Source organism: Panulirus ornatus, chromosome 63 (genome assembly GCF_036320965.1).
Source record: "Panulirus ornatus isolate Po-2019 chromosome 63, ASM3632096v1, whole genome shotgun sequence".
NCBI classification, from domain to species: Eukaryota; Metazoa; Arthropoda; class Malacostraca; order Decapoda; family Palinuridae; genus Panulirus; species Panulirus ornatus.
The window spans coordinates 1,930,730-1,955,734 of record NC_092286.1 but is presented as its reverse complement, the minus strand read 5'-3'; the positions used below and the strand labels follow the sequence as shown (position 1 = coordinate 1,955,734).

Here is a 25,005-nt window from a genome sequence, read left to right as displayed (position 1 = left end):
CTGCAGAGGGCAAAAGTTAGCTGGATTGGTAGTCTCGACTCATTAATTTAACAAATGCTGGTCATATACAATCTCCACAGAAGAATCTAATGATTTCCTTTTAAAATAAGGCTTTCATGCATCAGGTATGATCTGCAGAATGAATCCAATTATGGTGGGTACATCATATGCCTAGCAGCAAGGGACAGTCTTAAAAGTCAGATAATATAATTTGCCAGCCCAATTATATCACGGTATTGAGAGTGGAGAGAAGCAACTTTTACTTGTTGTCCTTGTTTTCAGTAATATTTTTGATATTTCTGTTCCTGTTGATATTCCTCCTCTATCAATAATTAATCATAGGTCACAAGAAGCTTAGCCAAGAAGTAAAGGCCAGTATTCCAGCATGGAAAATGGAAGTGTCTACAACTGAGACAGATGTCAGTATGTCCAAGCAGGGCTGAATTCACCATCCACTTTTTTTTTCCTTCATTGTAACATCATCCCTCTCTGAAAAGCTGGGTTTGGTTGATCCAGGAAGACAAGTAAGGAGAGTGTTAACCCAGTGAAGCATGGGGGTGGGAAAAAATCTTTCCCTATCAAGTTATCTGGCATCTGACTTGTCTTCCTAGGTCAAACAGACCCAGCTTTTCAGGGATGGACACATTTTCTTTCTTCCAAGTAAGAATATGGGCCTTTTCTTCCTGATACACCTTCTTACTGGTACAGGAAAAATATTACTCGGTGCAGAAATAGCAAAAATGTCATGAAGCGAGAGAACAGTGAGCAAAAAATGTATCCCTCCACTCTCAATACTGCTGGGTGACTTAAGGCAGTGAATGTCTTCTGACTTCTAAGACTGCACTATTCTGCCAAACACAGGATATTCCCACCATAAGGAAATGGTAGGATTTGTTCTGTCAATAAAATCTGACACCTGAAAGCTTATTCATAAATGGTAATCATCAGATTTTTTTGCAGAGACTGTAAAGAAAGGGAAGCTCCAAGAACTGACAGAAGGAAAAGTAATCACCTATTAATCCTTTTCAACATCCACCCACAAATTGGAGATTGGTGTCAGTATTGAGATGGGGAATAAAATACTGTGGATTGCCTTCCAACTTATTCTGCTGCCTTGATGCTTGACATAGCTGTGATGAAATCCAAGATTATTTTGCCCTCAAAGCATCTATTTCCTTTTTTCTCTGTTTAGGTAATTGCTGTCTGTGCTTCCTTTTCCATCAATCATTTTCTTTTTCTCTATATCCATTTTACTATGCTTTTCCTGTTTTCAATTTTAACACTGTTTTTGTCAGTTTTAAAAAACAGCAGCAGCAATTTTGCTATTATCTCTTCAGTGTCTTTTTGATAAGGTTACATCATTTTTTATATCACTGTACTCACACAGTATAGAAGAAGGCATTCCTCATCTTTCAGCTTGTTTTTACTAATATCATATTCTGTCTCTTTATTTTTAGGCTTCTTTCTCCAATCCACACTTAGTGTCTTGGTACATGCTCTTAACATTAGTTTTGTTTCTTACCTAATATCAATCCATTTGTCTTCTTACATATTCTGTATAAATTATACAATTTCAGGAGGACTTTTCAATAATTTCTGCCTTTTTTATTATATTGAAGGCTCCAGTCATGGACAGAAGTCTACATCAAGGCCAGACCTTAATTAAAAATAAAGCAAATTATGAAATGGAAAAAGAAAAGACAAGGAAAAGTGTTTATAAATTTTTGAGAAAGTGAAAGACCTGTCTTTTGAAATTTGCCAGGTCATAGATAGAGAGTTCCAAAGCTCTGACACGTAGGGAAAGAAGCAGTTATCAAAACAGCCCACCCCTTGAGTTGCCAATGGTCACACAATAACCATATGATGCAGCAGTTTGCTGAGTATTGCATGGTCTGGCTAGTTGTGAGGGTACACAAGCAGCCTGCTCTTGGGCGTGGAAACCATAGTAATACCAATAGAAGAGGGAAAGTGAACCAACATTATGGCGTAGGGCAAGGGGGTCAAGTTTGGAAGTAAGCCTGGGAGAGTCTATAAGTCGGATCGCTTTCGACTCAACTCTGTCAAATAAGCATAGAGAACTAGAACCACCCCAAATAAGAGAGCAGTACTCCATACAAAGATGAATCAATTCCTTATGTAAATAGAGCAATTGTTCAGAAGAGAAGTTTTGACATCTAAACAGGACACCCAGTTTCTGATAGGCAGACTTGGTTATTCCTGTATTGTGGGGCTTTCAAGAAAGAGTGGATGTTACAGTAATACCAAGTATGTGCATCGAGTCAAGGGGTGGAATTACAGAACCGTCAAAGGAAAGACGAGAGCTGTGAGTTTTCAATTGAGAGAAGAGTAGAAACTGGGTCTTGGAGATATTAAAAACAAGATTTTGTCTGCTCTACTGAGATATCCTGTCCAAGTCTGAGCTTATTAACGAAGCAGTGCTAAAATAAGATGCAGATTGAGAGAGAGGAGGGAGCAGAATTCAACCATTCCTTATGTTGAACGCTGAAATTCCCGAGGTAGAAGATCTTGGCTTGCGGGTGAGAGGATGTCACAGTCTCATGGAAGACTTTAGATAGTTGAAGAGGGATATACAATTAGTAGAAACACTTTTCTGTTCTTTAACCTCATGAAAGGGAGTTTCAAATGTCTTCTGGCAATCTCAGGGAGTTTCAAATAACTTCTTGCAATCTCTTATATCCCTCAAAAACTGTTGTATATGAAATCATCTTGTTAAACAGTATAGCTACTACTTGATCCTGTATATCTATATACCCTCCTCACACACAATCATCTATACTACAATGGTGATGAGTTAAAGTGGCTGCAAGAGGACATACTTTTCTAAAGGGAGAAAAAGATTGGGACACATGAACAGTTGGTGCCATTTTGCTGAAAAAAAAAAAAAAAAAATAAGGTGAGTTAAAGGTGCCCATGCTCATCATAGGAGTAACTGTTCACCAGTATTAAAAACTAAAGAGTTCTGTATTGAGCCAAGCCCTAAGATAAAATCTACAGATATACAATTGCAGTACAGCCAGATATGCCAGGATTGAAAGAACAAAGTTCAGGAACATGTTATACAAAGTCAATGAGACATGGAACAAGTTTTAATTTTGTTTGAAGAAGAGAGTAAGGTACTTCATTTCTGGAATTGACTAAGTCAAGAGCTAGGGATTCAATTAATTGCAAGAGTCAATTTATTTTATTTATCTGTTTATCTATTTTGCTTTGTCGCTGTCTCCCGCATTAGCGAGGTAGCGCAAGGAAACAGGCGAAAGAATGGCCCAACCCACCCACATACACATGTATATACATACACGTCTACACACACAAATATACATACCTATACATCTCAACGTATACACACACAGACATATACATATATACACATGTACATAATTCATAGTCTGCCTTTATTCATTCCCATTGCCACCCCGCCACACATGAAATAACTACCCCCTCCCCCCAAATGTGTGCGAGGTAGTGCTAGGGAAAGACAATAAAGGCCACTTTCGTTCACACTCAGTCTCTAGCTGTCATGAAAGAGTCAAATATCTATTATTATTATCATTATTATTATCAATATACAATCATACAATCAAAGGGCAAATGAGAGTTGGGGTGAGAGAGTATCATTAAATTTTAGGGAGAATAAAAAGATGTTCTGGAAGGAGGTTAATAAAGTGCGTAAGACAAGGGAGCAAATGGGAACTTCAGTGAAGAGCGCAAATGGGGAGGTGATAACAAGTAGTGGTGATGTGAGAAGGAGATGGAGTGAATATTTTGAAGGTTTGTTGAATGTGTTTGATGATAGAGTGGCAGATATAGGGTGTTTTGGTTGAGGTGGTGTGCAAAGTGCGAGGGTTAGGGAAAATGATTTGGTAAACAGAGAAGAGGTAGTAAAAGCTTTGCGGAAGATGAAAGCCGGCAAGGCAGCAGGTTTGGATGGTATTGCAGTGGAATTTATTAAAAAAAGGGGGTGACTGTATTGGTGACTGGTTGGTAAGGTTATTTAATGTATGTATGACTCATGGTGAGGTGCCTGAGGATTGGCGGAATGCGTGCATAGTGCCATTGTACAAAGGCAAAGGGGATAAGAGTGAGTGCTCAAATTACAGAGGTATAAGTTTGTTGAGTATTCCTGGCAAATTGTATGGGAGGGTATTGATTGAGAGGGTGAAGGCATGTACAGAGCATCAGATTGGGGAAGAGCAGTGTGGTTTCAGAAGTGGTAGAGGATGTGTGGATCAGGTGTTTGCTTTGAAGAATGTATGTGAGAAATACTTAGAAAAGCAAATGGATTTGTATGTAGCATTTATGGATCTGTAGAAGGCATATGATAGAGTTGATGGAGATGCTCTGTGGAAGGTATTAAGAATATATGGTGTGGGAGGCAAGTTGTTAGAAGCAGTGAAAAGTTTTTATCGAGGATGTAAGGCATGTGTACGTGTAGGAAGAGAGGAAAGTGATTGGTTCTCAGTGAATGTAGGTTTGCGGCAGGGGTGTGTGATGTCTCCATGGTTGTTTAATTTGTTTATGGATGGGGTTGTTAGGGAGGTGAATGCAAGAGTTTTGGAAAGAGGGGCAAGAATGAAGTCTGTTGGGGATGAGAGAGCTTGGGAAGTGAGTCAGTTGTTGTTCGCTGATGATACAGCGCTGGTGGCTGATTCATGTGAGAAACTGCAGAAGCTGGTGACTGAGTTTGGTAAAGTGTGTGAAAGAAGAAAGTTAAGAGTAAATGTGAATAAGAGCAAGGTTATTAGGTACAGTAGGGTTGAGGGTCAAGTCAATTGGGAGGTGAGTTTGAATGGAGAAAAACTGGAGGAAGTGAAGTGTTTTAGATATCTGGGAGTGGATCTGGCAGCGGATGGAAACATGGAAGCGGAAGTGGATCATAGGGTGGGGGAGGGGGCGAAAATTCTGGGAGCCTTGAAGAATGTGTGGAAGTCGAGAACATTATCTCGGAAAGCAAAAATGGGTATGTTTGAAGGAATAGTGGTTCCAACAATGTTGTATGGTTGCGAGGCGTGGACTATGGATAGAGTTGTGCGCAGGAGGATGGATGTGCTGGAAATGAGATGTTTGAGGACAATGTGTGGTGTGAGGTGGTTTGATCGAGTAAGTAACGTAAGGGTAAGAGAGATGTGTGGAAATAAAAAGAGCGTGGTTGAGAGAGCAGAAGAGGGTGTTTTGAAATGGTTTGGTCACATGGAGAGAATGAGTGAGGAAAGATTGACCAAGAGGATATATGTGTCGGAGGTGGAGGGAACGAGGAGAAGAGGGAGACCAAATTGGAGGTGGAAAGATGGAGTGAAAAAGATTTTGTGTGATCGGGGCCTGAACATGCAGGAGGGTGAAAGGAGGGCAAGGAATAGAGTGAATTGGAGCGATGTGGTATACCGGGGTTGACGTGCTGTCAGTGGATTGAATCAAGGCATGTGAAGCGTCTGGGGTAAACCATGGAAAGCTGTGTAGGTATGTATATTTGCGTGCGTGGACGTATGTATATACATGTGTATGGGGGTGGGTTGGGCCATTTCTTTCATCTGTTTCCTTGTGCTACCTCGCAAACGCGGGAGACAGCGACAAAGCAAAAAAAAAAAACAATCATTTTTAATTCAATTTCATTATACTTGATCACTGTTTCCCCCATCAGTGAGGTGGCACCAGGAAACAGACGAAAAACACTCATGCACTCACATACACACACACACATTTATTTAATTTACCTATTATACTTAGTCACTGTGTCCCGCATTAGCAAGGTAACACAAGGAAACAGATGAAAGAATGACCCAACTCCAACCAAATACACATGTATACATATAAACACCCACACATGTACATATACATACCTATACATTTCAATGTATACATACATATACATACACAAACATATACATATATTTTCATTTTCATATATCTACCATACTTAATCACTGTCTCCCGTGTTAGTGAGGTAGTGCAAGGAAACAGACGAAAGAATGGCCCAACCCACCAACATACACATGTATATGCATAAACACCAACACACGCACATAAACATACCCATAAATTTCAACGTATACGTACGCAGACACATACATAAATACACATGTACAAATTCATACTTGCTGCCTTCATCCATTCCCGTCATCACCCCACCACACATAAAATATCATTCCCCATATTCATTCACCGTCAGTCTCTAGCTGTCAAGTGCAATGCACCGAAACCACAGCTCCCCCTCCACATCCAGTCCCCACAAAACTTTCCATGGTACACCCCAGCTGCTTCACATGCCCTGGTTCAATCCATTAACAGCACGTTAATTGTTCCAATTCACTTTATTCCTTGCACGCCTTTCACCCTCCTGTATCTTCAGGCCCCGATCGCTCATAATCTTTTTTCACTCCATACTTCCACCTCCAATTTGGTCTCTCACTTCTCCTCGTTCCCTCTACCTCTTTGTCAATCTTTCCTCATTCATTCTCTTCATGTGACCAAACCATTTCAACACACCTTCTTCTGCTCTCTTTTTATTACCACACATCTCTCTTACCCTTTCATTACTTACTCAATCAAACCACCTCACACCACACACTATTGTCAAACATTTCATTTCTAACACATCCACCCTCCTCCACACAACCCTATCTATAGCCCATGCCTTGCAACCATATAACATTGATGGAACCATGAGTGGTGAAGTGAAAAGGAAATGGAGGGACTATTTTGATGGTTTGATGAATATGCTTGATGACAGAGTGGCAGATATCAGGTGTTTTGGTCGAGGTGGTGTGCGAAGTGAGGGGGTCAGGGAGAATGGTTTGGTAAACAGAGAAGAGGCAGTGAAAGCTTTGTGGAAGATGAAAGCTGGCAAGGTGGTGGGTTTGGAAGGTATTTTAGTGGAATATGAGGATAGTTGGAACCACTATTCCTTCAAACACACCCATTTTTGCTCTCTGATATAACGTTTTTGCCTTCCACACATTCTTCAATGGTCCCACAACCTTCACTCCCTCTCCCATCCTGTGACTCACTTCCACTTCCATGGTTCCATCCGCTGCCAATTCAACTCCCAGATACCTAAAGCGCGTCACTTCCTCCAGTTTTTCTCCATTCAAACTTACCTCACAATTAACTTGTCCCTCAACCCTACTGAACCTAATTACCTTGCTCTTATTCACATTTACTCTCAGCTTTCTTCTATCACAAACTTTACCAAACTCAGTCATCAACTTCTGCAGTTTCTCACCTGAATCAGCCACCAGCACTGTATCATCAGCAAACAACAAGTGACTCACTTCCTAAGCCCTCTCAACCACAACAGACTGCATACTTGCCCCTTCTCCAAAACTCTTGCATTCACCTCCCAAACAGCCCCATCCATAAACAAATTAAACAACCATGGAGACATCACACACCCCTGCCACAAACCAACATTCACTGGGAACCAATCACTTTCCTACTCATTCATACACATGCCTCACATCCTTGGTAAAAAAAATTTCACTGCTTCTAACAACATACCTCCCACACCATATAGTCTTAAGACCTTTCACAAAGCATCTCTATCAACCCTATCATATGCCATCTCCAGATCCATAAATGCTACATACAAATCCACGTATTCCCTGCGTGTCGTAGAAGGCGACTAAAAGGGGGGGGAGCGGGGGGCTGGAAATCCTCCCCTCTCGTTTTTTTTTTTTAATTTTCCAAAAGAAGGAACAGAGAAGGGGGCCAGGTGAGGATATTCCAAAAAAAAGGCCCAGTCCTCTGTTCTTAACGCTACCTCGCTAATGCGGGAAATGGTGAATAGTTTAAAAAAAAAACAAAAAACAAAACAAATCCCATCTGTTTTTCTAAGTATTTCTCACATACATTCTTCAAAGCAAACACCCGACCCACACATCCTCTCCCACTTCTGAAACCACACTGCTCTTCCCCAATCTGATTCTCTGTACATGCCTTTACCCTCTCAATCAATACCCTCCTATATAATTTCCCAGGAATACTCAACAAACTTATACCTCTATAATTTGAACATTCACCTTTATCCCCTTTGCCTTTGTACAAAGGCACTGAGCATGCATTCCGCCAATCCTCAGGCACTTCACCATGAACCATACATACAACTAATATCTTTACCAACCAGTCAACAACACAGTCACCCCATTTTTTAATAACTTCCTCTACAATACCATCCAAACCTACTGCCTTTCCAGCTTTCATCTTCCACAATACTTTCACTACCTCTTCTCTGTTTACCAAACCATTCTCCCTGACCCTCTCACTTCACACACCATCTCACCCAAAACACCCTATATCTGCCACTTTGTCATCAAAATCATACAACAAACCTTCCAAATACTCACTCAATCTCCTCACTTCACCACTACTTGTTATTACTTCTCCATTAGCCCCCTTCAACGATGATCTCAGAACCTTCGCCCACTCCCCCCACCCTGTGACTCACTTCCGCTTCCATGATTCCATCAGCTGCTAAATCCACTCCCAGATATCTAAAACACTTCACTTCCTCCAGTTTTTCTCCATTCAAACTTACCTCCCAATTAACTTGTCCCTCAACCCTACTGAACCTAATTACCTTGCTCTTATTCACATTTACTCTCAGCTTTCTTCTTTCACACACTTTACCAAACTCAGTCACCAACTTCTGCAGTTTCTCACCTGAATCAGCCACCAGTGCTGTATTCTCAGCAAACAACAACAGACTCACTTCCCAAGCCCTCTCATCCACAAAAGACTGCATAATTGCCCCTCTCTCCAAAACTCTTCATTCACCTCCCTAACCACCCCATCCATAAACAACACATGGAGACATCACGCACCCCTGCTGCAAACCAACATTCACTGGAAACCAATCACTTTCCTCTCTTTCTACTCATACACATGCTTTACATCCTTGGTAAAAACTTTTCACTGCTTCTAGCAACTTACCTCCCATACCATATACTCTTAAGATCCCCCACAGAGAATCTCTCTCAGTGCTATCATATGCCTTTTCCAGATCCATAAATACCAAATAGAAATCCATCTGTTTTTTCTAAGTATTTCTCACATACATTCTTCAAAGTAAACAGATAATTCACACACCCTCTAACAATTCTAAAACCGCAATGCCCCTCTGCAATCAGATGCTCTGTACATGCATTCACCCTCTCAATCAATACCCTCCCACACAGTTTTTAAGGTATAATCAACAAACTTTTGCCTCTGTAGCTTGAGCACTTACCTTTATGCCGTTTGCCTTTAAGCAATGGCGCTATACATGCATTCCACCAGTCCTTTGGCACTTCATGAAGATTCATACATACACTGAAAATTTTTTGCCAACCAATCAACAACATAAACACCCCCATTCTTAATAAATTCAACAGCAATACAACCCAATCCTGCCACCTTGCTGTATTCCATCTTCTTATGGGCTTTCACCACCTCTTCTCTCTTACCCAAACTACTCTCCCTAACTCTCTCACTTCGCACACCATCCCGACCAAAACACTCTACATCTGCCACTCTATCAAACACATTCAACTAGCTTTAAAAATACTCACTCTATCACCTCCTCACTTCTTCATTACCTGTTATCTCTTCTCCCCTTGTCCCCTTCACCAATGATCCTATTTGTTCTCTAGTCTTTTGCACATTATTTACCTCCTTCCTAGAAATCTTTTATTCCCCCTAAAGTTTAATGATGCTCTCTTACCCCAACTCTCATTTGTCCTCTTTTTCAAACCTCACACCTTCCTCTTGACCTCCTGCCATATTATTCTATACATCTCCCAATCATTAGCACTCCTTTCTTATAAGTATCATCCAAATGCCTCTCTTTTCTCTTTCGCTAACAACTTTACTTATTCATCCCACTACTCACTATCCTTTCTAATCTGTCCATCTTACACCTTTCTCATGCCACAGGCATCTCTTGCACATGCAATCACTGCTTCCCTAAACACATCCTATTCCTCACCCACTCCCTCACTTCCTTTGCTCTCACCTTTTGCCTTCTATACTAATCTCTCCTAGTATCTCTTCACACAAGTCTTCTTTTCAAGCTCACTTACTCTTACCACTCTCTTCTCCCCAACATTCTCTCTCTTTTCGAAAACCTCTGCATATCTTCATCTTCTCCTCCACAAGATAGTGATCAGACATCCCACCAGCTGCCCCTCTCAGCACGTTTACATCCAAAAGTCTCTCTTTTACATGCCCATCAATCATATGCAATCTAATAATGCACTCTGACCATCTCTCCTGCTCACATACCTATACTTGTGTATATCTCTCTTTCTAAACCAGGTATTCCCAATCATCATACCTATACTTGTGTATATCCCTCTTTCTAAACCAGGTATTCCCAATCACCAGTCTTTTTCAGCACTCAAATCCAGAAGCTCTTCACCATTTCCATTTACAACGGTGAATACCCAATGTATACCAATTATACCTTAAAACTCCCACATTACTCACCTTTGCATTCAAATCATCCATCACTAATACCCAGTCTCGTGCACCAAAACTGTTGACACACTCAATTAGCTGCTCCAAAAACACGTGCTTCTCATAATCTTTCTTCTCATGACCAAGTGCATAAGCACCAATAATCACCCATCTCTTGCTATCCACTCTCAATTTTACCTACATCAATTTAGAATTTACTTCCTTATACTCTATCACACACTCCCATAACCCCTTCTGAAATGAGACATTTTTTTTTTTTTTTTTTTTTTTTTTTTTTATACTTTGTCGCTGTCTCCCGCGTTTGCGAGGTAGCGCGAGGAAACAGACAAAAGAAATGGCCCAACCCCCATACACACGTACATACACACGTCCACACACGCAAATATACATACCTACACAGCTTTCCATGGTTTACCCCAGACGCTTCACATGCCTTGATTCAATCCACTGACAGCACGTCAACCCCTGTATACCACATCGCTCCAATTCACTCTATTCCTTGCCCTCCTTTCACCCTCCTGCATGTTCAGGCCCCGATCACACAAAATCTTTTTCACTCCATCTTTCCACCTCCAATTTGGTCTCCCTCTTCTCCTCGTTCCCTCCACCTCCGACACATATATCCTCTTGGTCAATCTTTCCTCACTCATTCTCTCCATGTGCCCAAACCATTTCAAAACACCCTCTTCTGCTCTCTCAACCACGCTCTTTTTATTTCCACACATCTCTCTTACCCTTACGTTACTTACTCGATCAAACCACCTCACACCACACATTGTCCTCAAACATCTCATTTCCAGCACATCCATCCTCCTGCGCACAACTCTATCCATAGCCCACGCCTCGCAACCATACAACATTGTTGGAACCACTATTCCTTCAAACATACCCATTTTTGCTTTCCGAGATAATGTTCTCGACTTCCACACATTTTTCAAGGCTCCCAGAATTTTCGCCCCCTCCCCCACCCTATGATCCACTTCCGCTTCCATGGTTCCATCCGCTGACAGATCCACTCCCAGATATCTAAAACACTTCACTTCCTCCAGTTTTTCTCCATTCAAACTCACCTCCCAATTGACTTGACCCTCAACCCTACTGTACCTAATAACCTTGCTCTTATTCACATTTACTCTTAACTTTCTTCTTCCACACACTTTACCAAACTCAGTCACCAGCTTCTGCAGTTTCTCACATGAATCAGCCACCAGCGCTGTATCATCAGCGAACAACAACTGACTCACTTCCCAAGCTCTCTCATCCCCAACAGACTTCATACTTGCCCCTCTTTCCAGGACTCTTGCATTTACCTCCCTAACAACCCCATCCATAAACAAATTAAACAACCATGGAGACATCACACACCCCTGCCGCAAACCTACATTCACTGAGAACCAATCACTTTCCTCTCTTCCTACACGTACACATGCCTTACATCCTCGATAAAAACTTTTCACTGCTTCTAACAACTTGCCTCCCACACCATATATTCTTAATACCTTCCACAGAGCATCTCTATCAACTCTATCATATGCCTTCTCCAGATCCATAAATGCTACATACAAATCCATTTGCTTTTCTAAGTATTTCTCACATACATTCTTCAAAGCAAACACCTGATCCACACATCCTCTACCACTTCTGAAACCGCACTGCTCTTCCCCAATCTGATGCTCTGTACATGCCTTCACCCTCTCAATCAATACCCTCCCATATAGTTTACCAGGAATACTCAACAAACTTATACCTCTGTAATTTGAGCACTCACTCTTATCCCCTTTGCCTTTGTACAATGGCACTATGCACGCATTCCGCCAATCCTCAGGCACCTCACCATGAGTCATACATACATTAAATAACCTTACCAACCAGTCAACAATACAGTCACCCCCTTTTTTAATAAATTCCACTGCAATACCATCCAAACCTGCTGCCTTGCCGGCTTTCATCTTCCGCAAAGCTTTTACTACCTCTTCTCTGTTTACCAAATCATTTTCCCTAACCCTCTCACTTTGCACACCACCTCGACCAAAACACCCTATATCTGCCACTCTGTCATCAGACACATTCAACAAACCTTCAAAATACTCATTCCATCTCCTTCTCACATCACCACTACTTGTTATCACCTCCCCATTTACGCCCTTCACTGAAGTTCCCATTTGCTCCCTTGTCTTACGCACCCTATTTACCTCCTTCCAGAACATCTTTTTATTCTCCCTAAAATTTACTGATAGTCTCTCACCCCAACTCTCATTTGCCCTTTTTTTCACCTCTTGCACCTTTCTCTTGACCTCCTGTCTCTTTCTTTTATACTTCTCCCACTCAATTGCATTTTTTCCCTGCAAAAATCGTCCAAATGCCTCTCTCTTCTCTTTCACTAATACTCTTACTTCTTCATCCCACCACTCACTACCCTTTCTAAACAGCCCACCTCCCACTCTTCTCATGCCACAAGCATCTTTTGCGCAATCCATCACTGATTCCCTAAATACATCCCATTCCTCCCCCACTCCCCTTACTTCCATTGTTCTCACCTTTTTCCATTCTGTACACAGTCTCTCCTGGTACTTCCCCACACAGGTCTCCTTCCCAAGCTCACTTACTCTCACCACCTTCTTCACCCCAACATTCACTCCTCTTTTCTGAAAACCCATGAGACATAGTACAAGTTTTAATTTTGCTTGAAAAACAGAGTTAGGTGCTTCATTTCTGGTAGTTACCTAAGTCTGGAGCAGGAGAATCAATTAATTGGAAGAGCCAAATATCTACATGATATACGAAGTATCATCTGAATCTAGAGAACGCCTTCTATTCAGTAAAGCTTTGGAAATTGCTGTGGCCACTGAAACTAACAAAATGATATCTTATAACCATGCTAGTGTTAAGATGCAAGATGACTGTCTTTCACTTAAAATATTCATTATGTAAACCGAAAGATATAAGAATTATAAACAATCTTACAAATACACTTATTTGCTATTTCCCATTTTCCTGTTCTTTCTAAATCACTTGTTCACTGTGCTGTTCCTCTGAGAAGTTACTTAACTGAAGATTGTATCTAAGATTGTATCTAAGAACATTGAACATCCACTAACTAGTTTTGGAGTTTTGGATACCGAAGATGGTGGGAAAAACCCAAAGGGAAACAGACTAAAAAGATCTAGAACAATCAGTCATTCTATCAAAAAAACATGAGATTACATTAGTGGTGATAGATACATGATTAAACACACTTACCTCAAATAAGACTGTGAGAGCACGGGTTCTGACATCTAAAGTGCATCTTGTGATAATACAGGAAAGCTCAAAGAGAATGGGGAACCAACCACGGACCCACACCCTGTCTTCAGCACATACAGTCACATCCTCTAAGTTGTGCTCCATGAACATCTGTAATAACCCAAATTATAACTTCAAATTTTCATGTGCAAGAGAAGCATTTGCATAAGAACTAGACAGCTGATTGAGCATTCTGATAAGGGCTTTATGTCTATAATGTCTGATTTTAAAGGCAAAGGAGGGAATGCGCACACCTGTAAGGCCACATGGAGAAACTAAAATTATTATCCTTTGATTATGAAGATAATACAGGAAGTTTAATTACAATTATTAATCTGTAATCATATCTCAATCATCTTTAACTCCGTTCCCATTTACACAGGATGGATCAGTGGATAAAGTTTCTCAGCACATTCATATACAACCTCTACACATGTTTAGTGTGCTAAAGTGAATATCAACTTCTAGTACTAACAATTCCATTTACACCTCTAACTTAACTCACAAAAGATTCCATTATACACAGTAAGAAACCAATCCTCTGTCAACCTCATCTAATAAACTTTAAGCCCTTAACAGTTCATTACTACTTCTGTACATCTCACTGACAATCTGGCTCCTCTTTTCCCTTCAACCATATATCATATACTTATTACATTTGATCACCGTTTCCTGCATCAGTGAGGTAGCACCAGGAAACAGACAAAGAATGGCTCATCCACTCATATACACATATATATACATAAATGCCTATACACATACATATACATACACACATCAACATATACACATATACATAAATATACATATACACACAAAGACATATACCCATGTACATATTCATACTTGCTTGCCTTCATCCATTCCTGGTGCTACCCCGCCCCACAGGAAACAGCATCGCTACCCCCTGCAAGGAAAACAGACAAAAAAGGCCACATTTGTTCACACTCATTCTCTAGCTGTCATGTGTAGGAGGTGGGCAGATTAGAAAAGGTAGTGAATGGTGGGATGAAGAAGCAAGATTGTTAATGAAAAAGAGAAGAGAGAGGTGTTTGGACGATTTTTGCAGGGAATTCATGCAAATGACTGGGAAAGGTATAAAAGAAAGTGGCGGGAGGTCAAGAGAGAGGTGCAAGAGGTGAAAAAGAGGGGGTGAGAGAGTATCATTAAATCTTAGGGAAAATAAAAAAAAGATCTTTTGAAGGAGGTACATAACATGCATAAGAGAAGAGAACAAATGGAAACATCGGTGAAGGGGCAAATGGGGAGGTAATAACATGTAGTGATGAAGTGAGAAGGATATGGAGTGAATATTTTGAAGGTTTGTTGAATGTGTGATGATAGAGAGGCAGATATAGGGCGTTTTAGTCAGATAGGAGTTCAAAGTGAGAGGGTCAGGGAGAATGGTTTGGTGAACAGAGATGAGGTAGTGAAAGCTTTGCGTAAGATGAAAGCCAGGAAGGCAGCGGGTTTGGATGGTATTGCAGTGGAATTTAATAAAAAAGGGGAAGACTGTGTCGTTGATTGGTTGGTAAGGATATTCAATGTAAGTATGGATCATGGTGAAGTGCCTGAGGATTGGCAGAATGCATGCCTAGTGCCACTGTACAAAGGCATAGGGGATAAAGGTGAGCTTTCAAATTACAGAGGTATAAGTTTGTTGAGTATTCCTGGGAAATCATATGGGAGAGTATTGATTGAGAAGGTAAAGGCACGTAAAGAGCATCAGATTGGGGAAGAGCAGAGTGGTTTCAAAAGTGGTAGAGGATGTGTGGATCAGGTGTTTGCTTTGAAAAATGTATGTGAGAAATGCTTAGAAAAACAAATGGATTTGTATCTTGGTTACAACTACATACATTCAGACAACTCAGCCTAAGCCTTTGTGGACAAACATTGACTTGGTTTCTTTAAGAATATCTAAGTGATAGTAAGATACTTGAAGGATAACGAGTGACGTTTATACCGAAAAAATATCCTTACCTGTGGTTTCTCATCAACATATTTAGCACAGTCTCTAATGAGTGATATAGCATCCATACTGATGTCAGGGAATCCAGCATTACAAGCAAACTCACTCAGGCACTTGACAGAGTCTTGGAATGAATCTATCACTGTGATGAAGTGTTTCTGGTATATCTGAGCTGTAACAGTATCATAAAATATCGTTAAACATCTAAGAAAATTCCGAAATATCACAAATATTAACTGATCCATTTCATATCCATCACACTCCAAAGAACAACATATGAAAGAAATAGAAGGATGGGGTGATTGCTGAGAGTTAAGACTGAATAATTCATGACAATTGGACAAAGAATGCAAAAGATGTGATGGATAACAGTAAAGTTTAAACAGAAAGGCCATGAAGATGCAAATGGGATGACACTTTCAACACTGTCAATTAAAAATAGACAAAATATATATAAAAAATATTTAATGTAGTCAAGAGTAAATACTAAAGAGGAAAACAGTTTTCACAAAATACACATAAACAGCACAAATCTTTTAAGAATATTATGAAAATGGGACACACACATATGAACAAACTTTAAAAGGATTAGCAAAGGTATAAAATAAAAAGGAAGATTAAGGAAATAATTAGAATGTTTTGGCATAAGAAAGCACTCAGTTCAAGAGGCAATGAATATTAGCAAGATAGTGAATTTCAAAAATACAAAAGAAAGTGTAATAAAGGTTAAACAAGGAGCTAGAAAAACAAATGGGCATAGACAGAATATCCTGGTCCATGTACTAGATGTATGCTTTGCATTACAACAATATTCTTAGGACTGAGTGTATGGTATCCTCAAAAACCTAGACTAATTGGTGCACAGGGGTGTCAAAACTAGGACATACTTCGAGTGTCTGGTTAGGGTTCCGGTTTTATTCTGGGCTTTAAGAAAAAACTCATCCATCTTTAATCACATCACTTGGATAAAATAGAAATATCCCACAATGGTGTTTTATCTTTTTTTTCTCTCTCACCAGTAACCAAGACACAACGCACACACTGGTAGATTCCTAAAATGTCTGGATCCGGAAAGATCCAGCATTCACAGTGTTCTAGTTTGGGAAGATACACTGTATTTATATTAGCACAAAGTATGGTAAGGAAGCCCAATATAACAATATTCATCTATTTGTGTGAATGCAAAGCTAAGCTATCTTGTAATACAAAGTATCACCACAAAAGGCACTTCATGTTGTTGTTTGCTGGATATAAGTGGGAACACAAAGTGCAGTAGACCTTCTTCCCTTTTATTCAGCCCAACTGGTTCTGCCAAGCTCGTAGAAGGGCACATTGTGACATGGTGGCAGTGGGACATACACGCACATGCCGATAATGACTCAAGAGACATGGTAAGCTGTTCTAGTGGGACATCAAGGTTCGAGTGGAAGACCTCCCACCTAAATCGATATTGGTAATGCCATGGCCTATTTTGTCTATGACCTGTGTGCTGTTACTGTGACATCATTTTGTGTGGTTATCAGTCTACATGAGTTCCAAGGACAGTGTTTGTGAGAAGAAGGAAGTGACTGGGGATGTTGTCGGCAGCCGCAGCACACCGGTGCTTTGTAAGGTTTACAACACCAGAACAGGATTCTGTGGTGTGAATGCCCAATGTTTTAGTTTCTCCAAACTTAGCTTCAGATTTATGATCATCTATTGTGGCTGAGGATTGATAATTGTGGATCTAACTTTGATCAGGAAATATTTACAATTGTCAGGGTTGGACCAGAGATCTGAGTTGTTTAAGTTAAACTTTATGAAAGTTGCACAGGTTATGATGCACTTTGCATTGTTGAGAGTTTTATGATTTAGTTTACCATCTCTGCATTTAAGAGAAGTGTACTAGATGAGGTCATCAAAGAATTTTAAAATGTTATTGTAGGTGAATAAAAAGAATTTTTTCAAAGGTTTCAATTTAAAAGAAGTGACCACTGGGAGGTATCAAAATCAAATTGAGAAAGAGACTGACACATGTAAATCAATGATTATGTCTGGTTTGGAAGAACATTCACCAAATAAACATGAAAGGGAAAGAAATGCCCATCTAAAGATTACTGGACGCTAGAGAATCGTCAGACACAAGATGGTGATGAAAGAAATGAGACAAATTGGTGGTTACAGTTAAGGTGTAAGGGGACATCCAGTTATGGTTACATGTGACTTGAAGTCATCTACCCAGGAAGTAATAAGGCAAACTAAGAAACTTAAAGACAAGAAGAAATCCAGTAAGGTTTTCATCAAATGCAATACATAAATAAAGAGAGGGAGAACAAAAAAGAAAACAGTCAGAATGCAAAAAAAATGGTGATGCCAAATGAAGCAAGAGGATGGAGCAGCCTTACCAGCACTGAAAAAGGAGCCAAGAGTGTTAGGAGATGGTAATGTAAGACAAGATAATGTATATAAATGTTGATGGATTAGTCATTAATGGTTATGGGCTGGAATTCAAGAATCATACTTGGGTCAGTGCACCTGATTTTGTTGGAGTCATGGAAACAAAGCTTACTAAAGAGATAAGATCTCACTTGTTTGGCCTACAGAGGTACATGACAGTATAGAAGGAAAGAGAAGGAAAAGTATTTCTAAACCTTTTAATAAAAGAAGTTTCAAGAAATAAGGGAAGATGACCCTTTCAGAGTAGTATGTAAAAGAATGAATAACTGTAAGGGAAAAATGCTTAGCAATGGTAATACATAATCCTTCAAAATATTTCCATGATCCTGACCAAATATATACTATTAGAATGAAGGAACAATTAGGAACAGTATAACATGTATTTCTCCAAACTGACAAATAACTAATAATGGGGGATTCTTATCATAAAGAGACAAATCAGAGGAGTTTGGATTCTCAAAGCGACAGGGAGTCTTGGAGACACAAGTCTTAGTTTATACAGGAAAATTTTCAATATCATTTCAATGAACACACTATAATGAGAAGAACAGATACATCATCATTGCTGGACCTATTTTCACATGTTCTTGCATGAATAATAAGAATATCAAATATGGTACACCAGTTGGTAAAAGTGATCTTGTTATGCTCAAGTTTGACTAAGGGGTAAATGAGGAAATTAAAAGAGCAAAGATGAAACAAGACTTGAAATTAAGAAATAACTGTGGAAACTACACAAACCTCAAAAATTCCACAATAACACAGACTGGTTAGTGGAATTCAGTAGCCAAGGTCCAGGGGACTGTGAACCAAGGTTCTTTACAATTAACAATGAATATGTGAGGAACTTAACAATTATTTCAAAAGAAATTTTACAGTGGAAGACACTAATGCCCCAACAACAGTGAAGTGGAATGGGGAGGAGATTCTCGAATGCACTGAGATACCTTGAAAGGGCATTAACAAGATACTAAAATTTCTTGACCTATAAAAGCCTCATGGTCCTGATGATATTCCACCATATGTACTAAAGACATATGCAGATACACATGACAAGCTTGAAATACTGGTCAAGAATGTCAATGGAGAAAGGTGAAGTGCCAAGGGAGTGGAAAAGGGCAAACGTCATACTTATCTATAAGAAAGGACACAAGTAATAGGCATCGAGCTAGAAACCAGTCTCCCTGACAAGTGGCTTACAAGGTTCTGAAAAAGACAACTAGGAGGCAAATGGATGACTTTCTGCACACAAGAAATTACCTATATAAGAGACAGCATGGTTTTAGGGAAAGACAATCATGTGTAAAAACCTCTTACATGAGAAAGTTAACTCTGTCTTAGACAGATGAGAAAGCTGGGTGGATTGTTTGTATCTGGACTGCCAGAAAGCATTTGACACTATAATGCATAGGAGGCTGATTATGAAGCTGGAACTGCAGCCAATAATAAGGAGACTCCTTCAATGGATAAAAGATTATCACAGTGGCAGGGAACAAAGGATGCATGTCAGAAGAACCTTCTCAAAATAAGATGAGGTCGTTACTAGTGAGCCACAGGGTTCTGTTCTGCGGCAATTGCTTTTCTTGATCTATATAAATGGTTTTTCAGGTCTGAACTCCTAAATCTCCTATCTGAATGTTTTTAGATGAGCCAAAGGCCATGTGGGAACAAGATTACATCACCCTACAAGTTCAACCCAGCTAAATGGAAAGTAATGAGAATGGGTCACAGCAAAAGAACACCTCAGTATGATTCTCATCTAAAAAGAAACATCCTGCAGGAATATGAACATTGGGGAACATAAGAATCAACATTGTACATAACCTATCCCCCAAGTCCCACCAACTGTCCACTAGCAAATAAGAGAATTACATACAATTTCATAAATAAGGAAGTATTCAGCTAGCTGTCCACTGATTACAAAAAGCCAGAACTAGAGTATGCTTCTGTAGTCTGGTCACCAAGGCTAAAGAAACACAAAGAGCTAATAGGGAAGACCCTATAGAAAGCAACAAATATGGTACCAGAATCAAGAGAACTGAGTTACAGCCAAAGGCTAGAGGCCTCAAATTTGCTAATCTTAGATACTTGGTCTGATCAAAACCTATGAAAGCTCTTAAAACAGACTGATGACTTAGATACAGAACAGTTCTTAAAGAGATGTAAAGACAAAACAACCAATTGACATGATTCTTTTTTCATAGTTGATCACTGTTTCCAGCATAAGCAAGGTAGCCCCAGAAACAAAGAAAGAATGGCCATCCATTCTCTAGGTGTCGTATGCAATGCACCAAAACCAAACCTCCTATCCATAACCAAGCTCTACAGACCTTTCCATGGTTTATCCTGGATGCTTCACACAAACTGATTCAATCCAAAGACAGTATGTTGACCCCAGTGTATCACATTCTTTCAATAAACTCTATCCCATGAACGCCTTTCATCCTCCTGCATATCTAGGCCCCAACCACCCAATATCTTTTTCTCTTCATCTTCCATCAACAATTGGTCTCCCACTTCTCCTTGTTCCCTCCACTTTTGACACCTATATCCTCTTCGTCAACCTTATATATATTTTATTATTATTATCATTATTTTGCTTTGTTGCTGTCTCCCGCGTTAGCGAGGTAGCGCAAGGAAACGGACGAAAGAATGGCCCAACCCACCCACATACACATGTATATACATACACGTCCACACATGCAAATATACATACCTATACATCTCAATGTATACATATATATACACACACAGACATATACATATATACACATGTACATGATTCATACTGTCTGCCTTTATTTATTCCCATCGCCACCTCGCCACACATGGAATAACAACCCCCTCCCCCCTCATGTGTGCGAGGTAGCGCTAGGAAAAGACAACAAAGGCCCCATTCGTTCACACTCAGTCTCTAGCTGTCATGTAATAATGCACCAAACCCACAGCTCCCTTTCCACATCCAGGCCCCACAGAACTTTCCATGGTTTACACCAGATGCTTCACATGCCCTAGTTCAGTCCATTGACAGCATGTGGACCCCGGTATACCACATCGTTCCAATTCACGCTATTCCTTGCACACCTTTCACCCTCCTGCATGTTCAGGCCCCGATCACTAAAAATCTTTTTCACTCCATCTTTCCACCTCCAATTTGGTCTCCCACTTCCCCTCGTTCCCTCCACCTCTGACACATATATCCTCTTGGTCAATCTTTCCTCACTCATTCTCTCCATGTGACCAAACCATTTCAAAACTCCTTCTTCTGCTCTCTCAACCATAATTGGTATACATGGGGTGTTCAGTGTTGTAAATGGAAATGGTGAAGAGCTTGTAGATTTATGTGCTGAAAAAGGACTGGTGATTGAGAATACCTGGTTTAAAAAGAGAGATATACATAAGTATACGTATGTAAGTAGGAGAGATGGCCAGAGAGCATTATTGGATTATGTGTTAATTGATAGGCGTGCAAAAGAGAGACATTTGGATGTTAATGTGCTGAGAGGTGCAATGGAGGGATGTCTGATCATTATATTGTGGAGGCAAAGGTGAAGATTTGTAGGGGCTTTCAGAAGAGAAGAGAGAATGTTGGGGTGAAGAGAGTGGTGAGAGTAAGTGAGCTTGGGAAGGAGACTTGCGTGAGGAAGTACCAGGATAGAATGAGTTCAGAATGGAAAAAGGTGAGAACAAAGGACGTAAGGGGAGTGGGGGAGGAATGGGATGTATTTAGGGAAGCAGTGATAGATTGCGCAAAAGATGCTTGTGGCATGAGAAGCGTGGGAGGTGGGTTGATTAGAAAGGGTAATGAGTGGTGGGATGAAGAAGTAAGATTATTAGTGAAAGAAAAGAGAGAGGCATTTGGATGATTTTTGCAGGGAAAAAATGCAAATGAGTGAGAGATGTATAAAAGAAAGAGGCAGGAGGTCAAGAGAAAGGTGCAAGAGGTGAAAAAGAGGGCAAATGAGAGTTGGGGTGAGAGAGTATCATTAAATTTTTGGGAGAATAAAAAGATGTTTTGGAAGGAGGTAAATAAAGTGCGTCAGACAAGGGAGCAAACGGGAACTTCAGTGAAGGGGGCTAATGGGGAGGTGATAACAAGTAGTGGTGATGTGAGAGGGAGATGGAGTGAGTATTTTGAAGATTTGTTGAATGTGTTTGATGATAGATTGGCAGATATAGGGTGTTTTGGTCGAGGTGGTGTGCAAAGTGAGAGGGTTAGAAAAATGATTTGGTAAACAGAGAAGAGGTAGTAAAAGCTTTGCGGAAGATGAAAGCCGGCAAGGCAGCAGGTTTGGATGGTATTGCAGTGGAATTTATTAAAAAAGGGGGTGACTGTATTGTTGATTGGTTGGTAAGGTTATTTAATGTATGTATGATTTATGGTGAGGTGCCTGAGGATTGGCGGAATGCTTGCATAGTGCCATTGTACAAAGACAAAGGGGATAAGAGTGAGTGCTCAAATTACAGAGGTATAAGTTTGTTGAGTAGTCCTGGTGAATTATATGGGAGGGTATTGATTGAGAGGGTGAAGGCATGTACAGAGCATCAGATTGGGGAAGAGCAGTGTGGTTTCAGAAGTGGTAGAGGATGTGTGGATCAGGTGTTTGCTTTGAAAAATGTATGAGAGAAATACTTAGAAAAGCAAATGGATTTGTATGTAGCATTTATGTATCTGGAGAAGGCATATGATAGAGTTGACAGAAATGCTCTGTGAAAGGTGTTAAGAATATATGGTGTGGGAGGCAAGTTGTTAGAAGCAGTGAAAAGATTTTATCGAGGATGTAAGGCATGTGTACGTGTAGGAAGAGAGGAAAGTGATTGGTTCTCAGTGAATGTAGGTTTGCGGCAGGGGTGTGTGATGTCTCCATGGTTGTTTAATTTGTTTATGGATGGGGTTGTTAGGGAGGTGAATGCAAGAGTTTTGGAAACAGGGGCAAGTATGAAGTCTGTTGTGGATGTGAGAGCTTGGAAAGTGAGTCAGTTGTTGTTCGCTGATGATAGAGCACTAGTGGCTGATTCATGTGAGAAACTGCAGAAGCTGGTGACGAGTTTGGTAAAGTGTGTGAAAGAAGAAAGTTGAGAGTAAATGTGAATAAGAGCAAGGTTATTATGTACAGTAGGGTTGAGGGTCAAGTCAATTGGGAGGTAAGTTTGAATGGAGAAAAACTGGAGGAAGTGAAGTGTTTTAGATATCTGGGAGTGGATTTGGCAGCAGATGGAACTATGGAAGCGGAAGTGAATCATAGGGTGGGGGAGGAGGCGAAAATTCTGGGAGCCTTGAAGAATGTGTGGAAGTCGAGAACATTATCTTGAAATGCAAAACTGGGTATGTTTGAAGGAACAGAGGTTCCAACAATGTTGTACGGTTGCAAGGCGTAGGCTATGGACAGAGTTGTGGGCAGGAGGGTGGATGTGCTGGAAATGAGATGTTTGAGGACAATATATGGTGTGAGGTGGTTTGATTGAGTAAGTAATGTAAGGGTAAGAGAGATGTGTGGTAATAAAAAGAGTGTGGTTGAGAGAGCAGAAGAGGGTGTTTTGAAATGGTTTGGCCACATGGAGAGAATTCAGACTTACCTCCCAACTGACTTGACCCTCAACCCTACTGTACCTAATAACCTTGCTCTTATTCACATTTACTCTCAGTTTTCTTCTTTCACGCACTTTACCAAACTCCGTCACCAGCTTCTGTAGCTCCTCACATGAATCAGCCACAAACGCTGTATCATCAGTGAACAACAACTGACTCACTTCCCAAGCTCTCTCATCCACAACAGACTGCATACCTGCCCCTCTTTCCAAAACTCTTGCATTCACCTCCCTAACAACCCCATCCATAAACAAATTAAACAACCATGGAGACATCACACACCCCTGCCACAAACCTATATACACTGAGAACCAATCACTTTCCTCTCTTCCTACACATACACAAGCCTTACATCCTCGATAAAAACTTTTCACTGCTTCTAACAACTTGCCTCCCACAACATATATTCTTAATACCTTCCACAGAGCATCTCTATCAACTCTATCATATGCCTTCTCCAGATCCATAAATGCTACATACAAATCCATTTGCTTTTCTAAGTATTTCTCACATACGTTCTTCAAAGCAAACACCTGATCCACACATCCTCTACCACTTCTGAAACCACACTGCTCTTCCCCAATCTGATGCTCTGTACATGCCTTCACCCTCTCAATCAATACCTCCTATATAACTTCCCAGGAATACTCAACCAACTTATACCTCTGTAATTTGAGCACTCACTTTTATCCCCTTTGCCTTTGTACAATGGCACTATGCAAGCATATATATCACTACAAGCCTCCAACAGCCAGGATCAAACCCGGGACCCCTATGCAACAGGTGGGAATGCTACTGCTAGGCTATGGGCCTGGCTAATAGGAAATAACTATTCGAATACAATGTACTCAAATACCCTTTGTCTCACGTTGGTGAGCAATGGGGTCTACACTGGTCATTTCTCAACAGGCGCACATAGCCAGCAGATAGCATTTTGCCGAACCTAAGTGTACAATGCGGAGGTATATGAATATGAACAAAGTGCATAGGAATGCACACCTTTATAGAACATACAAACCTCCAACAGCCAGGATCAAACCCAGGACCCCTGTGCAACAGGCAGGAATGCTACCACTAGGCTATGGGCCTGGCTAACAGGAAATAACTATTCGAATACTATGTATTCGAATACTATGTATTCGAATACCCTTTGTCTCACGTTGGTGAGCAACGGGGTCTACACCGGTCATTTCCCAACAGGCGCACATAGCCAGCAGAAAGCATTTTACCAAATCTAACTGTACAACATGGAGGTATTTGA

The 25,005-nt window shown here is 40.4% G+C and overlaps 1 protein-coding gene across 2 annotated transcripts in view; it reads right to left on the bottom strand.

Annotated features, from left to right (window-relative positions):
- The window catches only part of Sec71 (ADP ribosylation factor guanine nucleotide exchange factor Sec71), a 399,392-nt gene that overhangs the window by 96,005 nt on the left and 278,382 nt on the right, over positions 1-25,005 (bottom strand). For both annotated transcript variants that reach the window (XM_071656502.1, XM_071656503.1), the window contains exons 25-26: positions 15,730-15,890; positions 13,708-13,860 (exon numbers count right to left, since the gene is read on the bottom strand). In XM_071656502.1, the coding sequence (XP_071512603.1) occupies positions 13,708-13,860; positions 15,730-15,890 (314 nt within the window). The remainder of the gene's footprint in view (positions 1-13,707; positions 13,861-15,729; positions 15,891-25,005) is intronic.